The 19,783-nt window shown below is 46.0% G+C and overlaps 5 protein-coding genes across 5 annotated transcripts; 2 read left to right on the top strand and 3 right to left on the bottom strand.

Moving 5' to 3' along the window:
• Window positions 1-3,078: 3,078 nt before the first annotated feature.
• HD556DRAFT_1428451 (uncharacterized protein) lies at window positions 3,079-6,478 on the bottom strand (the record flags this gene model as incomplete). The annotated part of the gene is made up of 12 exons (XM_041304712.1): window positions 3,079-3,386; window positions 3,432-3,728; window positions 3,774-3,890; window positions 4,029-4,176; window positions 4,279-4,458; window positions 4,509-4,605; window positions 4,653-4,828; window positions 4,884-5,019; window positions 5,074-5,302; window positions 5,357-5,558; window positions 5,609-6,120; window positions 6,226-6,478. The coding sequence occupies 12 exons, from the start codon at window positions 6,476-6,478 to the stop codon at window positions 3,079-3,081; spliced, it is 2,655 nt and encodes an 884-aa protein (XP_041168069.1).
• A 215-nt stretch (window positions 6,479-6,693) lies between these two features.
• Window positions 6,694-9,051, top strand: HD556DRAFT_1436146 (uncharacterized protein; the record flags this gene model as incomplete). Its single annotated transcript, XM_041305519.1, has 10 exons — window positions 6,694-6,994; window positions 7,063-7,194; window positions 7,252-7,375; window positions 7,515-7,627; window positions 7,672-7,760; window positions 7,808-7,996; window positions 8,058-8,093; window positions 8,146-8,466; window positions 8,516-8,830; window positions 8,878-9,051. 10 exons carry the CDS (start codon window positions 6,694-6,696, stop codon window positions 9,049-9,051), a joined length of 1,794 nt encoding a protein of 597 aa, XP_041168068.1.
• A 1,856-nt stretch (window positions 9,052-10,907) lies between these two features.
• HD556DRAFT_1302709 (uncharacterized protein) lies at window positions 10,908-11,553 on the bottom strand (the record flags this gene model as incomplete). Its single annotated transcript, XM_041299527.1, has 3 exons — window positions 10,908-11,016; window positions 11,061-11,145; window positions 11,415-11,553. The coding sequence occupies 3 exons, from the start codon at window positions 11,551-11,553 to the stop codon at window positions 10,908-10,910; spliced, it is 333 nt and encodes a 110-aa protein (XP_041168067.1).
• Window positions 11,554-12,808: 1,255 nt separating this feature from the next.
• Window positions 12,809-14,963, top strand: HD556DRAFT_1522696 (uncharacterized protein; the record flags this gene model as incomplete). The annotated part of the gene is made up of 11 exons (XM_041309203.1): window positions 12,809-12,831; window positions 12,885-12,909; window positions 12,969-13,545; window positions 13,597-13,658; window positions 13,716-13,800; window positions 13,850-14,040; window positions 14,092-14,168; window positions 14,226-14,371; window positions 14,442-14,527; window positions 14,579-14,593; window positions 14,646-14,963. The coding sequence occupies 11 exons, from the start codon at window positions 12,809-12,811 to the stop codon at window positions 14,961-14,963; spliced, it is 1,605 nt and encodes a 534-aa protein (XP_041168066.1).
• Window positions 14,964-16,697: 1,734 nt separating this feature from the next.
• HD556DRAFT_1454375 (peptidase S8/S53 domain-containing protein) lies at window positions 16,698-19,201 on the bottom strand (the record flags this gene model as incomplete). The annotated part of the gene is made up of 10 exons (XM_041308099.1): window positions 18,568-19,201; window positions 18,079-18,511; window positions 17,854-18,026; window positions 17,530-17,798; window positions 17,405-17,480; window positions 17,263-17,348; window positions 17,198-17,207; window positions 16,896-17,147; window positions 16,818-16,839; window positions 16,698-16,759 (listed from the first exon to the last, which is right to left on the bottom strand). The coding sequence occupies exons 1-10, from the start codon at window positions 18,985-18,987 to the stop codon at window positions 16,698-16,700; spliced, it is 1,803 nt and encodes a 600-aa protein (XP_041168065.1). The 5' UTR covers window positions 18,988-19,201.
• Window positions 19,202-19,783: the final 582 nt, after the last annotated feature.

Genomic DNA, 19,783 nt, shown 5'->3' with positions numbered 1-19,783 from the left:
TGATTGTTCTTATTCATTGCGCATAAGGATCTCGACTACCCATTATTCAACCAATCAGACGAAGTAGACCACTCTGACCTTGCACTTGAGGCAGCTCAAGCAAAACGTAGGATTTGTCAAGCCCAAAAAGACCTCACAGACAGCATCTTGGAGCATCACATAGTACTCACTAACCTCCATCGCCGTCGTGTAGAAGCTGCGAACATGTGATTATTGATGGCTGACCTTGACGTGGGACGCATGCATATAGAGCAGAGGAGAAATGACATTCCAATGTTTATTGGGTGCAGGGCTGGTGGTACAAGTTAGGTACACTAGTTGTATCCTACGTTGATACATACTTGTATGATGTGTATAATCTGTATTGCTTGTACAATCTGTAGTCCTTGTGGTGTTTGTCCGCCTGTTTGTTTGTGCTTAGTGGCTCCAAATTTTGAATTGCTTGTATGTCTGTAATACCTTGTATAGTTTGTGTAGATTTGTTGTTCGTGTGAAACCTGTCACCAAATTAGTAGTTTGCTGATGTTATCAATCAGCGCTTCAGGTTCATACTCGCAAAATGCTCTCCAGGCCTACCGCAATAGCGATGGGGACTCTCGCCAGCCATGCCGTTTGAATCTGAACACCAGTTGTCACACTAGTAATGTGTCTGATCTATTGGAAGTTATTGAGAATTTCAATGCTATGGTGAGTCAGTCTTCTTTCAACGTTTTTGTAAAGTCTCACAAGGATCGGCATTTCAACAGTCCGTCAAAGATTCATCTGAAGGTGAAGCAAACCTAATGATGGACCTCGTAAGAGCGAAACACAACGTTTTTCGAGCTCAGAAGGACCTCGCAGATTCGATACTACGAGACAATGAGGTTTTGTCGAGCTTGTTAAGATTCCAAGCTGAAGCTGTGGGGAAGAGGTTGGATGATGCAGACCTTGGATTAGGATATATGCAAGTTGTCTTCAAGAAGCATGGTTGGGCTCATCACACTCAGGCTCCTCTATCCGGACTTGAAGGACGTCTGCATGCCGGTAAGCTCGTTATACTGGTATCCCAGGATGAACTGGTGTCTGAACATATCACAGACAACTTAGAAAATGCGCGGCATGTCACCATCCAACTTGATCAATTTTATTTGTTGGCGCTTTCCTCATTTTGCTTTTATGTTCGACATATGTACTATGTGAATTCTTACAATATCGTTTATATGTCCAAATTATATGTTGTCACATTGGTTCATAATTTTCAGTGTGCTACTAGTTTGAGTGATGTAAATAATTCCGGCGAGTCAATTAAGAGTTTGTCTTGAACTTGGGATAATATATAGTATAGTGTGTATATGGCCATGACACTTGCAACTTGAAACCAAGATTACTGTAATTGAGTCCTGTAGTAGTTGAAGTCTGGAAGAAACTGCGACTCTGTGAGTGACTGGAGGCAAGTGGTGCTGTAGCTACTGTATGCTGTGAACTTTGTGTGAACTGTGGCATTCTGTGGTTGGCTGTAGCTAGAATGCAAATTTAAGTCTTCTGTAGACAAAGTTGGTAGTTTGCTGATGACTGTTGTGATGATGAGCATCAGGAAAACATCGAGTTCCTTTTCGGTCCTTAGTGTACTTAAAGTTACTTAAAAATAGTCTTAAGGTAGGTAAGGAGAATAAGGAACTAGTGAGTTCCTTAGCGAAATGTATTCTAAGGAGCGAAGTCGTTACAAGGCAGTTAAGGCATCAAAGGTAGATTTATTTGCAAAAGTAAAATAAGGCGCCTGCTGAGCGCCAAAAAAAATATACATGTTATTTACGTTAGTGTTTTCTTGAATAAGCACTGATATACACGCGACAAACAACAACTCGCTTGACATCCACTCATCAACCGCGAAAATCTACAAAATCTAAGAAAAAAACATCATTGTAAGTTTTAATTGATAATCATCGCATCAATCATTGCTTACCAGGTGCTAGTGAACCGCATGGAAAATCTTGCGTGCAAGTGCAACAGAAGACGTGCAAGTGGGAAGATGTGACTGTCCGGGCGGAGGCCGCAATCAGAGCTGAGGCATTGGCAGAAGAAGCGGAGGTGAGGGCAGACGAAAGGATGGCAAGAGCAGACAAAATGAAGGCAAGAGAAGACAAAATGAAGGCAAGAGTGGGAGCGGGATTACTGGGCTTCTTAAAGAGGGCAAAGAGCCGCTTTTGCAGGAATCGAAATGGAGGGCGTGGCTCGAGCCTTGAGTGACTGTAGACCATGGTGAGTACAAGTATATCTCAAATTTGATGAGAACTTACCAATCATTTTTGCAGGAATTGAAACAGAGCGTGCAGCTCGAGCGTAGAGTGACTGTTGACCCTGGTGAGTACAAGGATATATCAAATTTGATAAGAACTTACCGAACTTTCCAATAGTCTCATCTTGTTGACTCGAAATCAGTACTGTCAGTTTGGTACAAGTGTATAATACAAACCTTGAGATCCATATTGTCCGTGCCAAAGAGTGCCTCGAAGAATGACTCTACAAAGACGGAGTCCTACCAGATCTCCACGGCTGCCATCATGGTACGCAAGCAGACTCTCTTCAGCAACATCAGGCTTGAGGTAGACAGTGAGGGAAGGTGTTTTGATTTTGGTAGCAACATTGATGATCTCCTTCAGATGTGGGACACCGAGTGTCACATTCTTACTGGAGGCGCCGGCATAATGGAACATATTGAGCATCATCTGCATAGCCGGTTCACCGATCGATTGAGTGGCAAGCATGCCACACATTTCTCCCAGGTTCACCAGCGACTGGTTGAACTTGGCCTCCACTTCGCCAAGTCAAATGCCTCTCTGGTAAAATGGCACTGTTCGAGTACGTGGTGAGTGGAGATGGTGGCCCATGGAGGAGGGAGGAGAACGATATACCTGGTAAGATGGTACTGTTCGAGTACACAGCGAGTGGAGATGATGGCCCGTGGGGGAGGGAGGAGAACGATATACCGATATTGTTCTGGTCTTGGAGCCTGCCGTACTCAATATGCTGAGCCTTGGATCTATAGGGTATTTGGTTAGCGAAAGGATGACAAAAGGAGAGGGAAAGACATACCACAAATCACGCTATTTCAAAAGCATGGTGATCTGCGTATCTGTTGACGTAGTATGAGTGGAACATGTCATATGAGTTGTGTGGACTTATTTTTGGGATAAAGTCTGGGCCATAGACTGGAATGAGATGGGCAGCATGAAAGATACAATTGACGTGAATAATTGAGATGTCTGGGATGTCATCACCAGTTGTCGTCGGTGTGATGACATACATGCCTGTGTTGGGATCGTGTTCTTCGCGGACATAAGAGTACCAATGAACTATGATGCAGGGATAGTATGATATCCGATAGTTAAATGAGAAAAAGCAAAGAACTCACGCAACTGCGAGTCCATTCATGGGAGAGTCGAAGTCAACACCCATGTTGACAAAGATACAGTCATGCCTCGGTTCACCAACGCGCCATGATGGTGTTGCCCGGATGTGCTCGCGACGCATACCTCCCGTACCACTCAGATCACTGGGTGCATGGAACGAGGCTGCAGCAGAATTAAAGATGGTGAGGTTCCCTAGGAATACTTGCACTGTTGCCGGATCAAACTCAGGAGGGTTGGGATCTTCTGAATGGTGTTGATCATGTATGGATTCTTGAATCATAAATGGGAGGCATGGAAGGTCGAGTTCGAGGCTGAGTGCATGAACATTTCGTACACAACCTATTCATTGTCAGAAAGGGTCCAGGAGCAAACTGATTCACATACAGGGAGTTAATGCAAGCCCAACATGGGGCTCCACAGCCGGTCCATCAATAATCTCACCAGCATCCACTTCAACAGAATGATTTTGAGGCTTGTGGATATGCAGACGCCCAGGACGGCCTTCTTGCACCATATCAGCCACTGATTCTAAGTCGTTGTCTGCAGGAATATTCTGACCTATTGGGGGTATGAGAAGGGCTAAATCGTCAGAGAGAAATCACGTACGTCTCCGGAGTTCTCCCAAAGCATTGGACAGACAAGAGCCATGAAGCATACCATGTGCCTCAAAATCTATGCGAGCAGCTGCAAGTTTGTCGAGGCATTGATTTGTTAGTAGCATTTGTCTGAGTGCGTCAAACCTGCTAGATCGGCGCCAAGGTTCTTTAACTGCCTTGATGTGCTTGGACTCGGTAATTGAAGAGCAAAGGCCGTTGGGTGCGCCAAAAAGTCAAATCAGTAATATGTAGTGGCACAGGGAGTGTTGACGTGGAAGGGAGAATGTTGAGACCACACCGGTTGTCTTGAAGATCTCCCAATATTGGTGAAAGTGGTCGAGGGCATCTTGTAGTTTTATGAGGTCATCTTCAGTGAGAGCCTCACGCCTCACAGTGTAGCAAAATTCTAAAAATGCACCGAATGTGCGCACCACATCTTGAGGAACGTGACCTTCAATTGCAGCTAGATAGACCTAAATACGAGTCAGCTCGCATGTCGTTTGAAACGGAATACACAGCATACCTTCATCAATGCCTTTGAGTCATCACCCATCCACTGCCGAAAACCTCGCCCATCAGGAAAGCATCGCAACCCAGCGAATGGGGCAACTGCTGCTATCCTGTATGTTATTAGTAGTTATCAGCAAAACATCATAGATTTGTGTACCTGCGGTCAATGTCGTCCATTATCTCAGCTGCATGACGGGTACCGTGTGTGATCAGTAAATACTCTCCCACCCAATCAACCAGATGATCCTTGAAAGTTCCCTTTATTATTTGATGCAAGATATCCGGAGATAGGAGCTCGTGGATGTCTGCTCGAGGAAAGTCATTTGTAAATGGCTAGAAAAGCCGAAAAGGTGAGATTGGACCTAGCGAGTTTCAGCGAGCAACTTACAATGAGATCAGCAATGATGCCATACTCATCCCAAGCCTGTTTGTATGTGAGTTGTTCAATGAGCAACTCGGTATGTGCTTCGCATCGATGGAGACACGGTTGAGAGCCGTCAAGGTCCTTCCCATGTCCTAGACAGCTATTTTGATAATAAATAAGCCATTAAAAGGCAAAACAAAGTTTGGTGATGCACCGTGGACACCAGTTCTGCACGACGCCAGAGAGAAGTATCTGTTCTGGATAGTCCGCAATGTAAGGGCCCAAGCCATACACCGTTCGTTGATAGTGGCCATCCGGAAAGCGTGTGACATCGAAATTTTCCATGAAAGGTTTCACAGACTCAAAAATCTTTGCAAGGGAGCACTGGAACAGCTGCCATCGAAAATTTCTGTATTTGATGTCATCATTATGTTCCTTCGTAGCTAGACAAATAAAGGTTATGATACAGTGATGCATTGAGAATAACAAGTACTTACATTTCGGTATCGCAAGAAATCTAATGAGCACAACACCATTGCGATGTGCCCATCGTACGCTATTGTGAATGTTCCTGATTGAGAGATAGAGTGGGTGGTATTCGGTCTGACCAGTAGCAACAGAAACAACAGTCTTATCACTGCCAATAATCAATGGTACAAATGTTGAACCATGATTCTCCTCATTTCGAGCGATATCATCCTTGAGATGATTGTTAGTGTGCCAAAAATGTAAATATGAAAAAGGCGTACTGCCTGTTTCCACGCCCAGTCACCAGACATAAAGTTCTTCCAATATTGTTTGTCCTTGGTAGTATAATTGCGGTAGGGTGAATACTCAATTCCTCCATCGAAAGCACAGTTTGCCAAAATGCTGCGCATCATTTGCAATGGATCTCTATACCACACATCATATTGTCCATCCATCCACGGCGGTACGTCTTGTTCAGGTTTGGCTCCATTGTAGCACAATGTAAAGCTCTTCCAAGGGGTATCGCTGAGTGGTGTTGCATCGATTGTAGCGTACATGTCCCTATGGTTTGCAAATGGGGGGGCGTCATTGTGCTTAATGAGAGTCGCGGCCCACAAGTCGAGAAGTGTATCAATCTGCTTTGCAGACATTTGATTGCGCGTGAATAAGAATTCCGCCATCTCAAATTCAGCACGATTGTCATAAGGCATCCAATCGGTTGGGAGGGCATCCGTATGAGGTGGCAGGGGTGCATCCTGGTTAATAAATGCCCCATTAGCATCGCATTTGAGTCCTAAGACAAAAATTGAGTAACAGTAAGATGAACTCCTTAAAAAACGCCCACCTGTGAGGTGTGAATGGAAAGTACAGAATAAGCACCCCATATCCACCCAAGTACCTTCCTCCAGTACAAAATCCTGGTCGCCTGCCGGGTCTTGATAGAAATTCTCATCGATAACACCTGCTGGAGTGGGAGAACGACTCCGTGGAGGTATGAATCCAGGACCTGTGAGCGGAGCTGTGCGATTGAGGTTTTGTATTTGTGGGGTGCCATGCCTCGCATGTGTGTGCTGAGTGAGGCCAGACTTGTTTTTGAAGACCTGATTGCAGTTCGGAAACCAACAAATGAGCCTGGTGACAGCTGGGGCCATAGTGGACAGTGGGCAGTCGTAGCAAGATGGATACCAGGGAGCAGAATACGTAGAATGGAGACTAGACTAATACTAAGTGTGTGAATCAGAAATTATGACATGCTCAATCAAAAAAAATATAACTTCACCCGTTCATTGCCACCTTTTGCTAGGGTCCATATTTTTTCAACACCTCACTACCAGCATTCCTCCAACAGCTTGTCCTAGATCTCAACATGCCTCGACCTGCAACACGCCCAGGGAATGTTAACAAACATCCTGGACAGATAGTTCTTGAAGTGAGTTGCGTAGCACGCCCAAAGGATGTAATTGCAGCTGAAAAGAAAAAGGCGTCAGCAGAGAAATTAGCCAAGGCAACCGCCTTGGAAAATGCTCAAAAGAAGGTCGCTGCAACAGAAGATGCTATGACTGTCGAGCAGATGGCTCAATGTGCTGGCCCAGGACACCTTGTCAGACCAAAGCCTAAGCCGTGCCCAGTGACCAAGGCAGCACCAACTGTAAACCCTGACAAGACGTGTAAGCCTTACACAATACAATGCTGTTGCAAGACTCACCAGTCCTTTGACATTTATACAGCTGTTGAGGCAAAAACGGTGTAGCGCGCGCGCGTATACATCGTAAAGCACGGGAAGTCGTGCGCGCGTGCTGCGCATTGCGTGGGAAAGCTGCGCCTCATAAGGGAATAGCTGTGGATAGCACACAGAGTGATGCTACAAGTTCGTGCTATGTACTCCCTAGTGAATACTGCCATATCATGCAATGAGAGGCATGAGTCTCTACAACGGTGTCCCAAAGCACTGATGCCCCGAAGAAGAAATATCCAGGCTTGAAACTCACCTTCAAGGATGGTGTCAACGCCAGTCAAAAGGTGTCCAACAATGGTACATCATCTACAATGTGTGTTGTACTAAGCGCGGGCAGGGGCAGTGACAGTGGGAAAAATTGAAGGTCGCTGTAAGTTTGTCTTAACTGCAATGTTACTCTTATCAGAGCTGACTCTTTATTACTTTGATATAATTCACTCACTACAATGTAGGGGATTTGAACAAGCCATATCGACAGAGGAGGTGGAAGTAGGGAAGTGGGCTAGAAGCATGGCATTGAAGTCCCAACGGAAGCCATCTGCACCACCAAGTGCACGTGCCAGTGGTAGGTTCAGTTTCATGTCTGCACACATTGCTAACAGTTTTTAGTGATTGAAAGCAGGGATGCGGCCATATCCAAAGATGAAAACCTACCTGAAGATCATGACGAGAGCATAACTGTGAGTCAGAGTGGTCAGGTGAGTGAGTTCATGATTGTGAATGGGGAATGCTTAAATCAATGCAGGGTGTCGTGCATATGATTGAGACTGTTGATGATGCCACAAGAGGACGAAAGCGTACCTTGTCCACGACCTTGTTGGATGACCTCGAACCCGAAGAGCGGCATGAAATGGAAGAAGACCAAGATGCCAATGAACATATTCCAGACGAGGATGAGGATGTTGACATGATGGATCAGCAGGGTGATATTGAGGTAAGTACTGGTGGGTCCTGTGAGATAGATGAATCGCTCACCACGATCATGGATCTTATAGGTCTGTGAAGTGTCCAACAGTCGACTCACAAGCTCTGTATGGAGAATTTGCTCTGGTCGCCTGACAACGCTGACAAATTCCTATGCAGATGTCAGTTAGTGTCATGGATACCACGATGGACGGTCCAAAATCCAAGTACATCAAAACTGAAAATGGATGTGCACAACATACTATACTCAATCTGAAGAAAGAAAAGCCGAAGAATCCTCACTTACCCAGCGCTGCTCAGAATCTAAGCTTTCATTCCATATTTATTCCAACGGTCATGCACTGGGTCAGCAATAACAGCTATCCATGGACCATCCCCAATGAGAAACTCTCAGATGTTCTCGAGGATATCTTCATGGCGGTGTGTAAGCAGCCTGGAGACTTCAGGAATGATGATGGCTGCAATCTCGCCTTCAACCTCGTGAGTGAATTCCCATTCTGGTCCTTCTAGCTGACAACTATGCTGGCAGGTATGCCAAAGGATCTCTGAGTGGAGAGGTAACTTCGGCTCCACTGCTATCACCATTCTCATGGCATTTTTCGCATCCACGGACGAATACAAGACCAAGGAGGCATGCAAAGAATATGCCGAATATCAACTTGAAGATTCACACTTTGTATATGAAGATCCAGATAATGAAGACTCACCTGGAGCTTTCTTATCAGAATTTATCTTGCGCATCTTCGCTGTTCAACTCAATGCCACCCAAGGACGCCAGATAATTGACTCGCTCGACTTCGGCTTACCTGCATATCCAACGGCCCTTGCACTGACCACTGCAGCTGTGAGTTTTGCACCACCTTTACAAAACTTCCTAACTTTCATTTGCAGGCCGAGCGTGCACTTATTTTAGCTTGCGACGACCTGATTGTGGAAGATACTTCGGACCATGGGAAACACAAGATCGCCCTAACTCTCAATCACTCCACTAACAAAATGAGTAACACAGGCACTGCTTTTTCCGCAGGTAATTGGGAGACTGACACACTCGCGTACATGGAATGAATTGAGGAGCTGCCCTTCAACCGCATAAAAGAAATTGTCAAACAAGCTCAGCCGTACATGAAGCGTGCTCGCCGCAAGGGTCAAGATGAAGAGTCTAGTATTCTCGATGGTCAAAGTCAGCCCCCTGTGCCAGTGAATCCACGCACGTGTATCCGTATTTGAAGTATTTGTTTCTTTATTCTAATTCTTCCTGCTCTAATGCGATAATTTTTGACAGAACTCGCTTGGCTTTTCTACATGCGTGCTCGTCTCCCAGCCTCGTATTGTTTCACTTCAATCACTGCTCTCGTCAATTGCTGTCCTATGCCTTTTTTAATATTTTTTGGACATTTTCATAGAACGTTTTGAACTCGTTGACGTCCTTATTTTCGCCTTAGCCTACTTGGATTATTCTGTGTCTACTGAAATAATAGTATGCCTTGACTGCCTTATCCACCTGATTTTAAGGCAACCGCCCCTTATTTCCTTACTTTAAGGAAATGAATCTCCTTAGTCTCCTCAATTTAAGGACGAAAAACGGCCTTAAAAGTTCCTTATTGTGTGAATTAAGGCAAATAAGGAGCAAATAAGGAACTCGATGTTTTCCTGATGAGAAGTGATTTGGGTTTGAGAATGGAGGGGTGGAGTGCTACTGCTTGTTTATACTATATATTGTGTCTTTCCGTGGTTCATACTGCTCTGGTGTGGAGGTCCGTACTGTAGTTGTTTTTGGTGTTGTTTCTTGATCTAGATGCAAAGTTGTGGCACTTGCACACCACTAACAGCGCTCCCTACTATACCATGTGATTTGCTTGTCACTTTAACATACCTTACAGTCTTCCACTTTGAGCCACGTTCCGCGCGACATACTTATTTCATGTGCTACCTTACAGATAAAACCTATCAAAGCCCTAGTAGATAGTTAGGTGTTCTTGCAACTAAGCTATTACTACTGGTGACATTGCTTGATCGTCTTAGTCTTTTCTGTGCCCTCACCTCAAGTCTAAGCACTTCGAGCTGTTGTCACAGAAGTATTTATCTCAACGACTACTACATGGTGGCAGAAATAGGTGCATTGCAGATTTCACTGTCATGCGGATGGTGCTGGCTTGCTTCTTTATTTTGACTGTCTTCCTTCTTTCATCAAGTTTGATTTCACTTTCCACAATTGGTCAATACATTCGAGCTTCAAGATTTTTACGTGCGGGCCTACCTCCTTAAATTTCCTTTGTCTGTTGCCAACGAACGACATACACTCCGATCTGAGCACTAGGCTCACGTACATGTTGAGAAATCCCTGCCCCATCTGACGGAGATGATTGTCTATTGACTTGAAAATGCAATAGTACTAGTTAGGATCGTATTCACCCTGGCCCATGCCTCTTCTCATCTGCTCATCATCGTGTTTGGTATGTAGACGAGTTTGAGTTCTCAAGTCCTCATCTTACCTGCTCGTCGTCTTGTTAGTGTTTAGCTTTCATCACCCACTTTATTGCTTCCCTGTTCCTCACTGATATACTAGATTCGTGACCAGCCCTGAGCCTGACTGCACCTCCTTGGACCATGCGCTATGGTAGATTCTCGCACATAAGGAGTGCTACAAGTAACACTAGAACTGCTAGGTCGATTGTCATGTATATGTAGGACTTGGTTATGTAGTCTTGACTCACACGTCAAGACGTTCTGGGAACATCGGAAGCATCCAGATGAGGGGTCTAGACTCTAAAGCGCCTAGACAGTGTTTGGCCGGTCGTGAATGTCAGAGTTCTGGCTGGAAAGCTCGTATACCTGTTTTGCACCGATGGGGACATTCCGTTGCAAGAATACACCAATTGCTTGCTGTCAAGACGGCAGACTCGGACTGCCAGCTTTGTATCTCAAAATGCAAATACAGGCATCGTGGTGAGGGTTGCAACCTCTGAGTCAGTGTCGATGACATTACTGCTATCCTTCACCAAGATACCACCATGCGCTGGACGAGCTACACTGTGGGTCACGGGTACGTCATAGTGCGTACTATCTGTACATACACTTCTCTGCACCCTGCACCCTGGCAGGTTACATCAAGGGTACCTCTGATTGTGTTCTCGAGTGAGATGAGGAACGACATGCCATCTTCATGAACCGTATTGCCGAGATAGCTTCAGACCTGAAAATTCTGATGTTCGGTGACGAAGCTGTACTAGAAGATAAGTACAGCTGAGGACACTGCCTCGGATAATCGTTGATTCGGCATTCAAAATTTGGAACAAAGTCAGCTTCATCTACAGCTTAGTACCAGTCAAAGTGCACCAATTCTTCTAAGTGACTGATTTATCATACTTCGCAGGCATAGTTATGAGGAAGTCAAGGTATTTAGGCATGGAGAATAACTTTTAATTGACCTTCGCAGAACTTCACCTCCTTGACTTTAGTTTTGCCATCACTTTCTGTCGAGTTTTTGATGTGTATATCGAGATTTACAACAAAGACGGTCTCCCACTGAGGTATTTCTGGGTTGGGGGATATAGAAGGTGAGGACATTATTGAAACCAAGTCGCAGTGTGGTGTTCGAGTCGCTCACGTGCTTATGTACTTCGGATATTGCCAAGATGGCTGTTCAACATTCGTGAATGTAAGGCTTATGGAAACTCTAGGTCTAGTCTATGTAGAGTCCACTCTGGGTCCTGTCTGGGGGTGTGCCAGCCGCCTGGCCAGATTGAAGCGGAGTTTAATTCCAAATCGGGACGATGTGACTAAGCTTCAAGTTGTGACTTAGCTCACCCCGCCCTTGTCTTGATGACGCCTGCTGCCCCACCCTCTTGCCTGCCGCCCAGGGATCCGCATGGGTAGGTAACCTGCGTGGGTCATGGGTACGGGTATGGGTTGAATGTTGAAGTGTTGAGTACCTGATACCCTCACGGGTACTGCCGAACCTGCTTACAAATCTTTCCAGACATCGTCGCGTCACACCTACCACATGCTGCGTCAAACCCCACCCTGCGCATCAGCACTTTTTTATATATCATTTCAATTTATATGTACGGGCAATGACGATGGTCATCGTGGTGAATGTTGACAAGCTAGGGGCCGACGCAGTTGTCACGCGTGACTCCCAAGCTTAATCATACTTCGAACGTCCCAATTGAGGATTAAACTCCGCTTTAATCTGGCTGGGCGGCTGGCACACCCCCAGACAGGACCTAGACAGGACTCTACGTGGACTCTACGTAGACTTGACCTAGAGTTTCCATTTCCCGGACGTCCTCCAACGTTCAACCTTTACACGTTATCCAAGCTTCTAGGTCCTGGAATTCTGAATTCTGTTCTTGATTTACGTTTCGATGCTGTGGCATTGTATCAACCATAGAAGCTGATGCGGAAATCGATATCTAACCCTCTTATCACCACGATGGCAGTGACTCCAGTCTCATGGTGAATCATGATGTGGAATGCCCTCGGATATAAAAAAGGGATGGCCGATCTCCTTCTATCTAAGCTTAAGAGCTGCCTCCAGGGTCCAGACTCCCAGCTAGTTCACCAAGTCCACCTTATTACTTGTTCAACATTTATCTGCACTCACTTGCGCCACTGATACGTGGTATGTCGAGGACTTGTGTATCATGTCGATTGAATCCTCGCTATTGCGTGCCGACAACTAGTACATCTGATCCCCCCTCAGCGAACCGGAACTTCAAGAATGCTTCAAAAAACACGCACAATGGATTTTTTGCTCCGCGCGCATGTTACATCCTGCATGGTGTGCTGGTCCTGATCCACGTTGTCCTTCTTTTATTCTATGTCCATCACTGGGAACACCATGTAACTTTCTCGTTCACACCAACAAACAACGATTTCTGGCCCGTGGTGCTTAGTGCTTCACTGCAAGCGTTTTATACTGTACGTATCCAGCGTCTACTGGTATCCTAACAATACATCGATGATATGACTTGATCCAGATATACACGGCTGTTCTACTCTTCCTTACCCAACGGCTTGCGATTTCGAGAACACTTGTACACCGTGTGAAACTGACTGCCGTTCACGACATCTCTAGCGCATGGGCGGGCCTTGGTTCTGCACTCAGCAGCGTCTGGCGACAAACTGCCATCCCCGCCTCGTGGTGGACGACTTCCGCTGTGGCAGCCTACCTTGCGAGCATAACCGTGCTGCATGTCACCTCTTCCACTCTCCTACAATTCCAAACGTTCAATGCTTCTATGACGACTTCAGTGCCCACAACGCTAGGGTGGCTAAACGATTCATCGTATAGCTCTCCCACGAACCTGGGACTCATTACCATATCTCTACCAGTTGTCAATCAGTTGACTGGACTCGTGTCTGCAGGATTAGCCAACACCACACTCTACGACACTCTCAAAACAAACGCTATAGCAGGAAATGCCACTGTGAATGCAACGACGGTAACCTCGCGTTGCGGATTGATTCCAAATGTGACATACTATGCGGATGTTGGCGAGTTGATCTTTCAGTTGGGGCCAAATTCTTCCATTACAACTTATATGGAAATTCCCTGTTGGTTGTTGTGATTGTGGTGATGTTTCATCACGCTGAGAACATCTACAGGGTCAGATCAGATAAATGTAATTCCAGACTTTGGTAATTTATATCCTAGTACACAATCGGAGGTAAGCGTTCTCTTAGTTCGCGCCTACTATAGAAGTTGAATAACGATTTGACTCTAGCTTGGTGGTGTCTATCTTATGGTCTCTACATTATTGGGGATCGACCCTTCGGTACAAGATGAGGTTGCTGTAAACATGACTTGGAGTACGTTTGCTTATTTGTAATACAGTCATGATAATAATACGTTCTGCAGCTATCCCTGGCATTGCCACTCCATACATCATCCAGGCCTATTTCGTATATTGCTCGCTGTCAGCGAACACTACAGATGGGGTAGTCAACATGCAAACCAACAGCCTACTGAGTCCTACGTCCATATCGCAGCCATCCACGCAATGGGAAATGTATCAACTCGGGTGGTCGAATACTAGATGGCAAACACAGGTGCGTTATATGGCGCTCACTTCGAGCTCAATGACATACTGTCAATTTTAGATCGGCAGTGCTTTGGCTACCCCAGATAGCCGTAGCGGGACTGCATTTGCATTTGACGGACCCTCTGTTGTGGACGCGTAGGCCAAAAACTTGACTGCACTGCTAAAATGTCTCACGTACGGCTTAACTTCCAGGTATATCATGTCGTTGATAGGCCTGAATCTCACTGAGGAACATACACAATTCGGAGACGGTGCTCTTCCGATTTCCAATTTCACGTTGAGACCGGATGAACTAGAATTTGCTGTTGCGAGATCTGCTGCACAACTCATCTGGCTAGGTAAGGGATACGTTTGAAGTTTTCTGAGCATCGCCCCGTTCTCGCTCACTCCGTGTCACATGCTTAGCAGGACAAATGGGTGCAGCCAATGGAGGAATTGACACTGGCAATGGGACAGCCTATGTTAATGAGGAGTTCATTGCCCTACGCCTCAATGTAAGTGAACTGCATAGATGCTGATTTTAAATGACTGATGGAGCATTGTAGATTAACCTTCTTCCTGTGAGTTCGTGGTGGTATCTATGGGCCGACTATTTATCGAAAATGGCTCTAGTTGGTTTTCACGGCGTCTGCATCGGTGATCATGTTGGGACTGGTACTACATATGACCCGAGCATTCCATGCATCGCACGACAGTCAGGCTGTTATCCCAAACATAGGTGTGCTGCAACTCTTGTGGTTGGGTCACCGTTCAGCCTCTATCAATGAAGTCCTGGAAGATGTGCAACATCCGACAGAGGCCAATCTGCGGCGAGCAGGCATGATAGATGTTTGTTTTTCGAATATCATGCCCAACGGAGAATTTGGGAGCTCAACTGCTAGCGACAGTCTCTCTTGCGATGTTGACTACCGTCGTGATGAGGAGATGTGATTTGAATTTGAGACTATGTAGTAGGCTGCTGCTTATTTATACATATGTTTTGTATTTCTCTGGTGCAGAGGTCCGCATTATGGTTGGTTTTGTTTTTTAGTATTGTTTCTTAATTTAGATGCTCTCTTCAAGGACGACTACTAGGTGTGTCGCAGATATCATTATCATATGGATGACGCTGGCTTGCTTTTTATTGATTGTCATCGAGTTTGATTTTTTTTACACAACTCTAACTGGTAGACGCATTCGAGCTTCAAGATTTTCACGCGCGGGCCCATCTGTCTGTCCCTGTAAGGCGGCTATACGAGTTCGAAGGGAATTGTTTGAGTACGAAGTAGATAGGTAATAGGTGGGACGATGAAGATGTCAAGTACGCGACTGACGAGTGAAACGACAATAGACTTGGGACGAGCTAGATGGAGCGGCTGTTCAGAGACGTTCTGAGGACACTTGGAGCAGGAAATCACTGAGTTAGATTCTGCTACTCAAAATGAGAGTACATGCGCCATATATATACGTTTGAACGAGTCAACTAGTCCTGAAGGAGCGTGAAGACCGTATGGTAGAGTGAAAGAAAGACTGGAAAGGAATGGCGAGAAAAAGGGTCCAGTTGGTAAGTGTACTGTAAAGCGATGAAAGAGAAAGGAAAAGATCAGGGATGTATCCTCGCTGCTCGGACGCGAAGCGTGAAGCTTCTTCGCGTCAGTGAGTCACTCCGACTCACGTGGAACGTCGGATGGATTCGAGCGTCTATCTAAAGTTGCAGTCGGCGCGTAAAGGATATAGGATCCTTACATCCCTCAAATTCCCTTTGTCCATTGCACAATGCAAATGACATGCGCTCCGATCTGGGTGCTAGGCTCATGCATGACTCACATGCTGAGATATCTCTGCCCCATCTGGCGGAGACTATTGTCTATGTCTAACTTGAGCGCACGATAGTAGTTACTAGGATACACGCTGGTTTACGCCTCTTCTCAGCTACTTGTAATCGCGTTTCATACAGATGAGTTTTTGTTCTGAACTTCTCAAGTCTCCATCCTTCCTCATCTTACCTGCTTGTCGTCTTGTTAGTGTTTCAAAAGTGTTTGTTGCTATCGCTCTCCCGTCCCTTACTGAACTCCTCATGATCAGCCCATCTACTTACGAATGGTAGGTCCAACTGCACCTCCTCCTGACTTGTACAGCGTCTGTAGAGTCTGTGGCCTGGCGTATTACTAGGGTCTTGTGACCTATAGTATCGGGGCTAAGGGTCATCGGGGCAGAAAACGCTATGCTGATATGAGCCATACATGTTACTATTGTAATACGAGTGACACAGCCTGCCTGCGAGTGGAATAAGGGCTGTTGGAAATACTGACTTGTGTAGATCGTGGTGATGGATCGCGTGGACGCCGGAATAAGGGATCAGACGCTCTGATGGGCCTATATATAACTGTACTTTTGCGCTCTTTTGGAAGTGGTTGTTCTGTACGAATACTTGGGAAGACCTCAAGAAGAATGCGGAGATGAAAGATTGAAACAACATCATTTTCCTGCTCGCATGTCCTTGTTTTGTTGTCCACTATATAGCGCCGGTCCGAGTTACTGCCTTGAACCGCTCAGTACATAATTTTACTCGCACATAGGAAATTGTTCGGTGAAAACCCTACAGGAGTGAAGGAGTGAATGTATACGATGCACGTACATCCATCGTAGATCCTGTCTACCAAAATGTATTTCATGTAGATTAATTCAAGGCAAGGCCAAGACCAAGGCTTTCAATTTTTCAAAGTTGGGTGTGCCGTGTCCAGTGACTACAGGTATGATCAGCATGTAGACACGTCATAACTCTGTTTGCCTTCATTAACTCACCAGGATCCCATCCAACAGTGGCCTGTATACAGGTATCACATCAGCAATGTGATCTGAAGGCGTACAGACATGACCTACATTGAAACCCTGAGTTCCACATCCTGGGTTATTCCCTTGGGTGATATCATTTAATGCAGTGTAGCCAGTGGAATATAAAAATGGATTCAAAAGGCCAAGAGGAGTCTTTCCAGCATTGATGCGTGCGTCGTTCAACATGGATACAAATCCAGCAAAGGCGGGCGAAGCACAGGATGTACCAGTGACTGAACCCTCCTGACCTTGATAGATGATAGAGAAGAATGTTGATTGTGCTGCCACGTCGGGATATGCCTAGAAAAACGGGTTCCATAAGATTTTTGCAAGTTAAAGAGTTAACATACACGTCCGGTCCTAGAGATGATGAGTCAATTGTGCATTGTGCTTTCGCCAGCTTGTGGTGACTTACAAATTATAGAGACCTTTGAACGTACCGGGAGCGAGCATCGCTAAGTATTCAGAGACGGCAGCCTCCTGGTACGCAGGACGAGCAAACTTATACATTGCAATGTATGGGTCAGAAGGTTTTATGTGGGGCAGAGATTACTTACATAGTCGCTGAATCCACCACCAGAAAACAACACGGCAGTCTCTGGGATGTTGACAGTACCACCAACAGCAGTCACGCTGTGGTTCAAATTGGTTACTGTACTCCTTGATTAAAAATACCACTCACTATGGGCAGGAAGCGGGGAATGACGGTAGGAATTTTGTGACATTGCGCCCATCATTGGATTTACATAATTGAGTGGCAGGGTCGGGATTGTTATCACCAACACCACCATCACCAGAGGAGAACAACAAAGAAACACCGCGAGCACTGAGAGACGCCATACCAGCGCAAACACGGGTCGCATAGGCGTACGGGACAGTTTGTTCATTATCACCGTAACTGGTAGAGATTGTCTGAGGAATATCATTCTGTGAAAGTAAGCGTTCAAGCCACTGAAGGTCGTAGTCATTAATACAGTAAACCGCCATCGTGATGGTTTGAACGCACGTATGTGTATGGCTCATTTAGATTCGTCGGGTACACCAGGTCGGGGATGTAAGGAGGCTGACCAGCAGTCGTGTAGAACGTTCCGGGAGTGGGCCACACGAGTCCGAAACCAAACTGAGTGTCAAGGTTGGCTTCATCACCTGCCGCCTCATAGCTCTGGTTGTTCTTTCCGCCTGTGAAGCAAATGAACAAGATAATATCGACAAAGTTCGGACTGCAACCCACCATGAATAGAAACCAAAGTGTAATTCGAACCATAAGCGGAAGGATTTTGGGCCAGGTAGAATTGCTGAAGGTCCTTATTATTTGCATACTGGTCAAGATAACCAGTGATACCCAGCTTGTTACAGTTTGTGGCGGTTGTTTTATAGTTCTCTGCATTATACAACTGTCTCAAGCAAGAAAGGGTAATCGTAGAGTTGCAGCTCGCATCGACGGGATTGCCTGCAGGCCCCGTGATTGTTTCGCCCGGCGGGCATGGCGCCACAGGCTGTGCCTGGTTAGTCCAGTGCAGTGTGCTCTTGAATGCCTTGAAACGAGCGAACATGGTCGTAGGCTGAATAAGATCAACATGATGGTGCAAGATGTCAGGGAGACTGTAGCTCGTAGTCCTGAGGATGCTCTCTCCTGTCTCAGCGTGTTTATAAACATGGTATGTCTAGAAACAAACTGTCAATGCATTGTAATTTCCGAAGATGGCATTGCCTCGTTCACAGTATCCAGCATCTCTTCTGCGAGACCGACCGGGACACGAATAGTGACCCAATCGCGTGCGGATGAATGTATAACTTCTTCTGCCAGACCGTGTAAGGTAAGCCATTCGCTGACGATGGCCAGAGTCTCAGGGTGAGGGGCCATGAGTGTCTCGGTCTCCTGCTTCGACAAGTACGCCCCGTAACGTGCGTGGCTAGGATCGCTTATCTCCCAGAGGTGCTGCTCAAGTTCCGGGAACCTGGGCTGAGAAAGAGCGATCTTGAGCTCGAGCATGTGGTGCTTTGGTGCGGGAGCATGCTTGTACCACCCGTGGGGTGGACCGTGAATACTCTCTTTCACCTTCTGCTGGCAGCCCTTGAAGGATACAGTGCTAGCGAGAGCAGCCGCGAAGGGAAACACAAGCAGAGTGACAAACTTCATCGTCAGTGCACAACACAAACTGGGTTGGTACTCACTCGAGTACTTACATATAGTGAGATCGACATCAACCAAGACAATGGAATACGTATTCGATGGTTTAATTGACGTGGCCAGCTGAGCGCTGACGTTCTTCTGTCACTAAGCTGGCAAATGATAAGGCTTCATTATACGTGTCGATAGACCTGAAACATTATGTTTGGCCCATCGATTTGCTTCTACCGTGACAAGCCCAATTGCTCAGGGTAATCTCGGAGAAATACACCATTTCAACTTACCTGTTATGTGTATAAAGTAGAGCATGTGGTTGGGGTGGAGCAAACCGTGTGGTTGAAGTTGCCATGATCCTCCGCCAGCACACAAGAGATTCCTAGTAAGTATAATAATTCACTGCGTCACAACGAAGAACTCAAGGTGTTGTTGAGGAGTACTCTTCGCGCGTGGAACAGCCATAAACCTGTATGACTTGACGTGATTGACATTGTATGAGTACTGCGTGTGCTGATCGTGGGCCCGACGTCCACACGAGAGGTCACCGTAAGATATAAACACGTGGATCACATGACTTTTCGTGGCATTTGAATCTCGGATGCAATAAAGCTTCCTTTAGAAATTTTCGACAATTGTATAGCGAGTGCCTCGATTAGACTCGTGACCAGTCTGTCTAATGAGGCAAGCCGTCGATTAGACATGCCTCGATTGTGATAGTTAAATTGCATATGTACAAGTTCAGATACGCAGGCTGATTGATGTACGTCGTGTAGGAATGCCTATAGTCGATATCACTGAGTTGGCAAAT

This window comes from Suillus plorans, assembly GCF_016647745.1.
Source record: "Suillus plorans strain S12 chromosome Unknown HD556scaffold_1, whole genome shotgun sequence".
Classification (NCBI taxonomy): Eukaryota; Fungi; Basidiomycota; class Agaricomycetes; order Boletales; family Suillaceae; genus Suillus; species Suillus plorans.
Note: the sequence above shows the minus strand (reverse complement) of the source record. Positions and strands in the feature narration are given on the sequence as shown.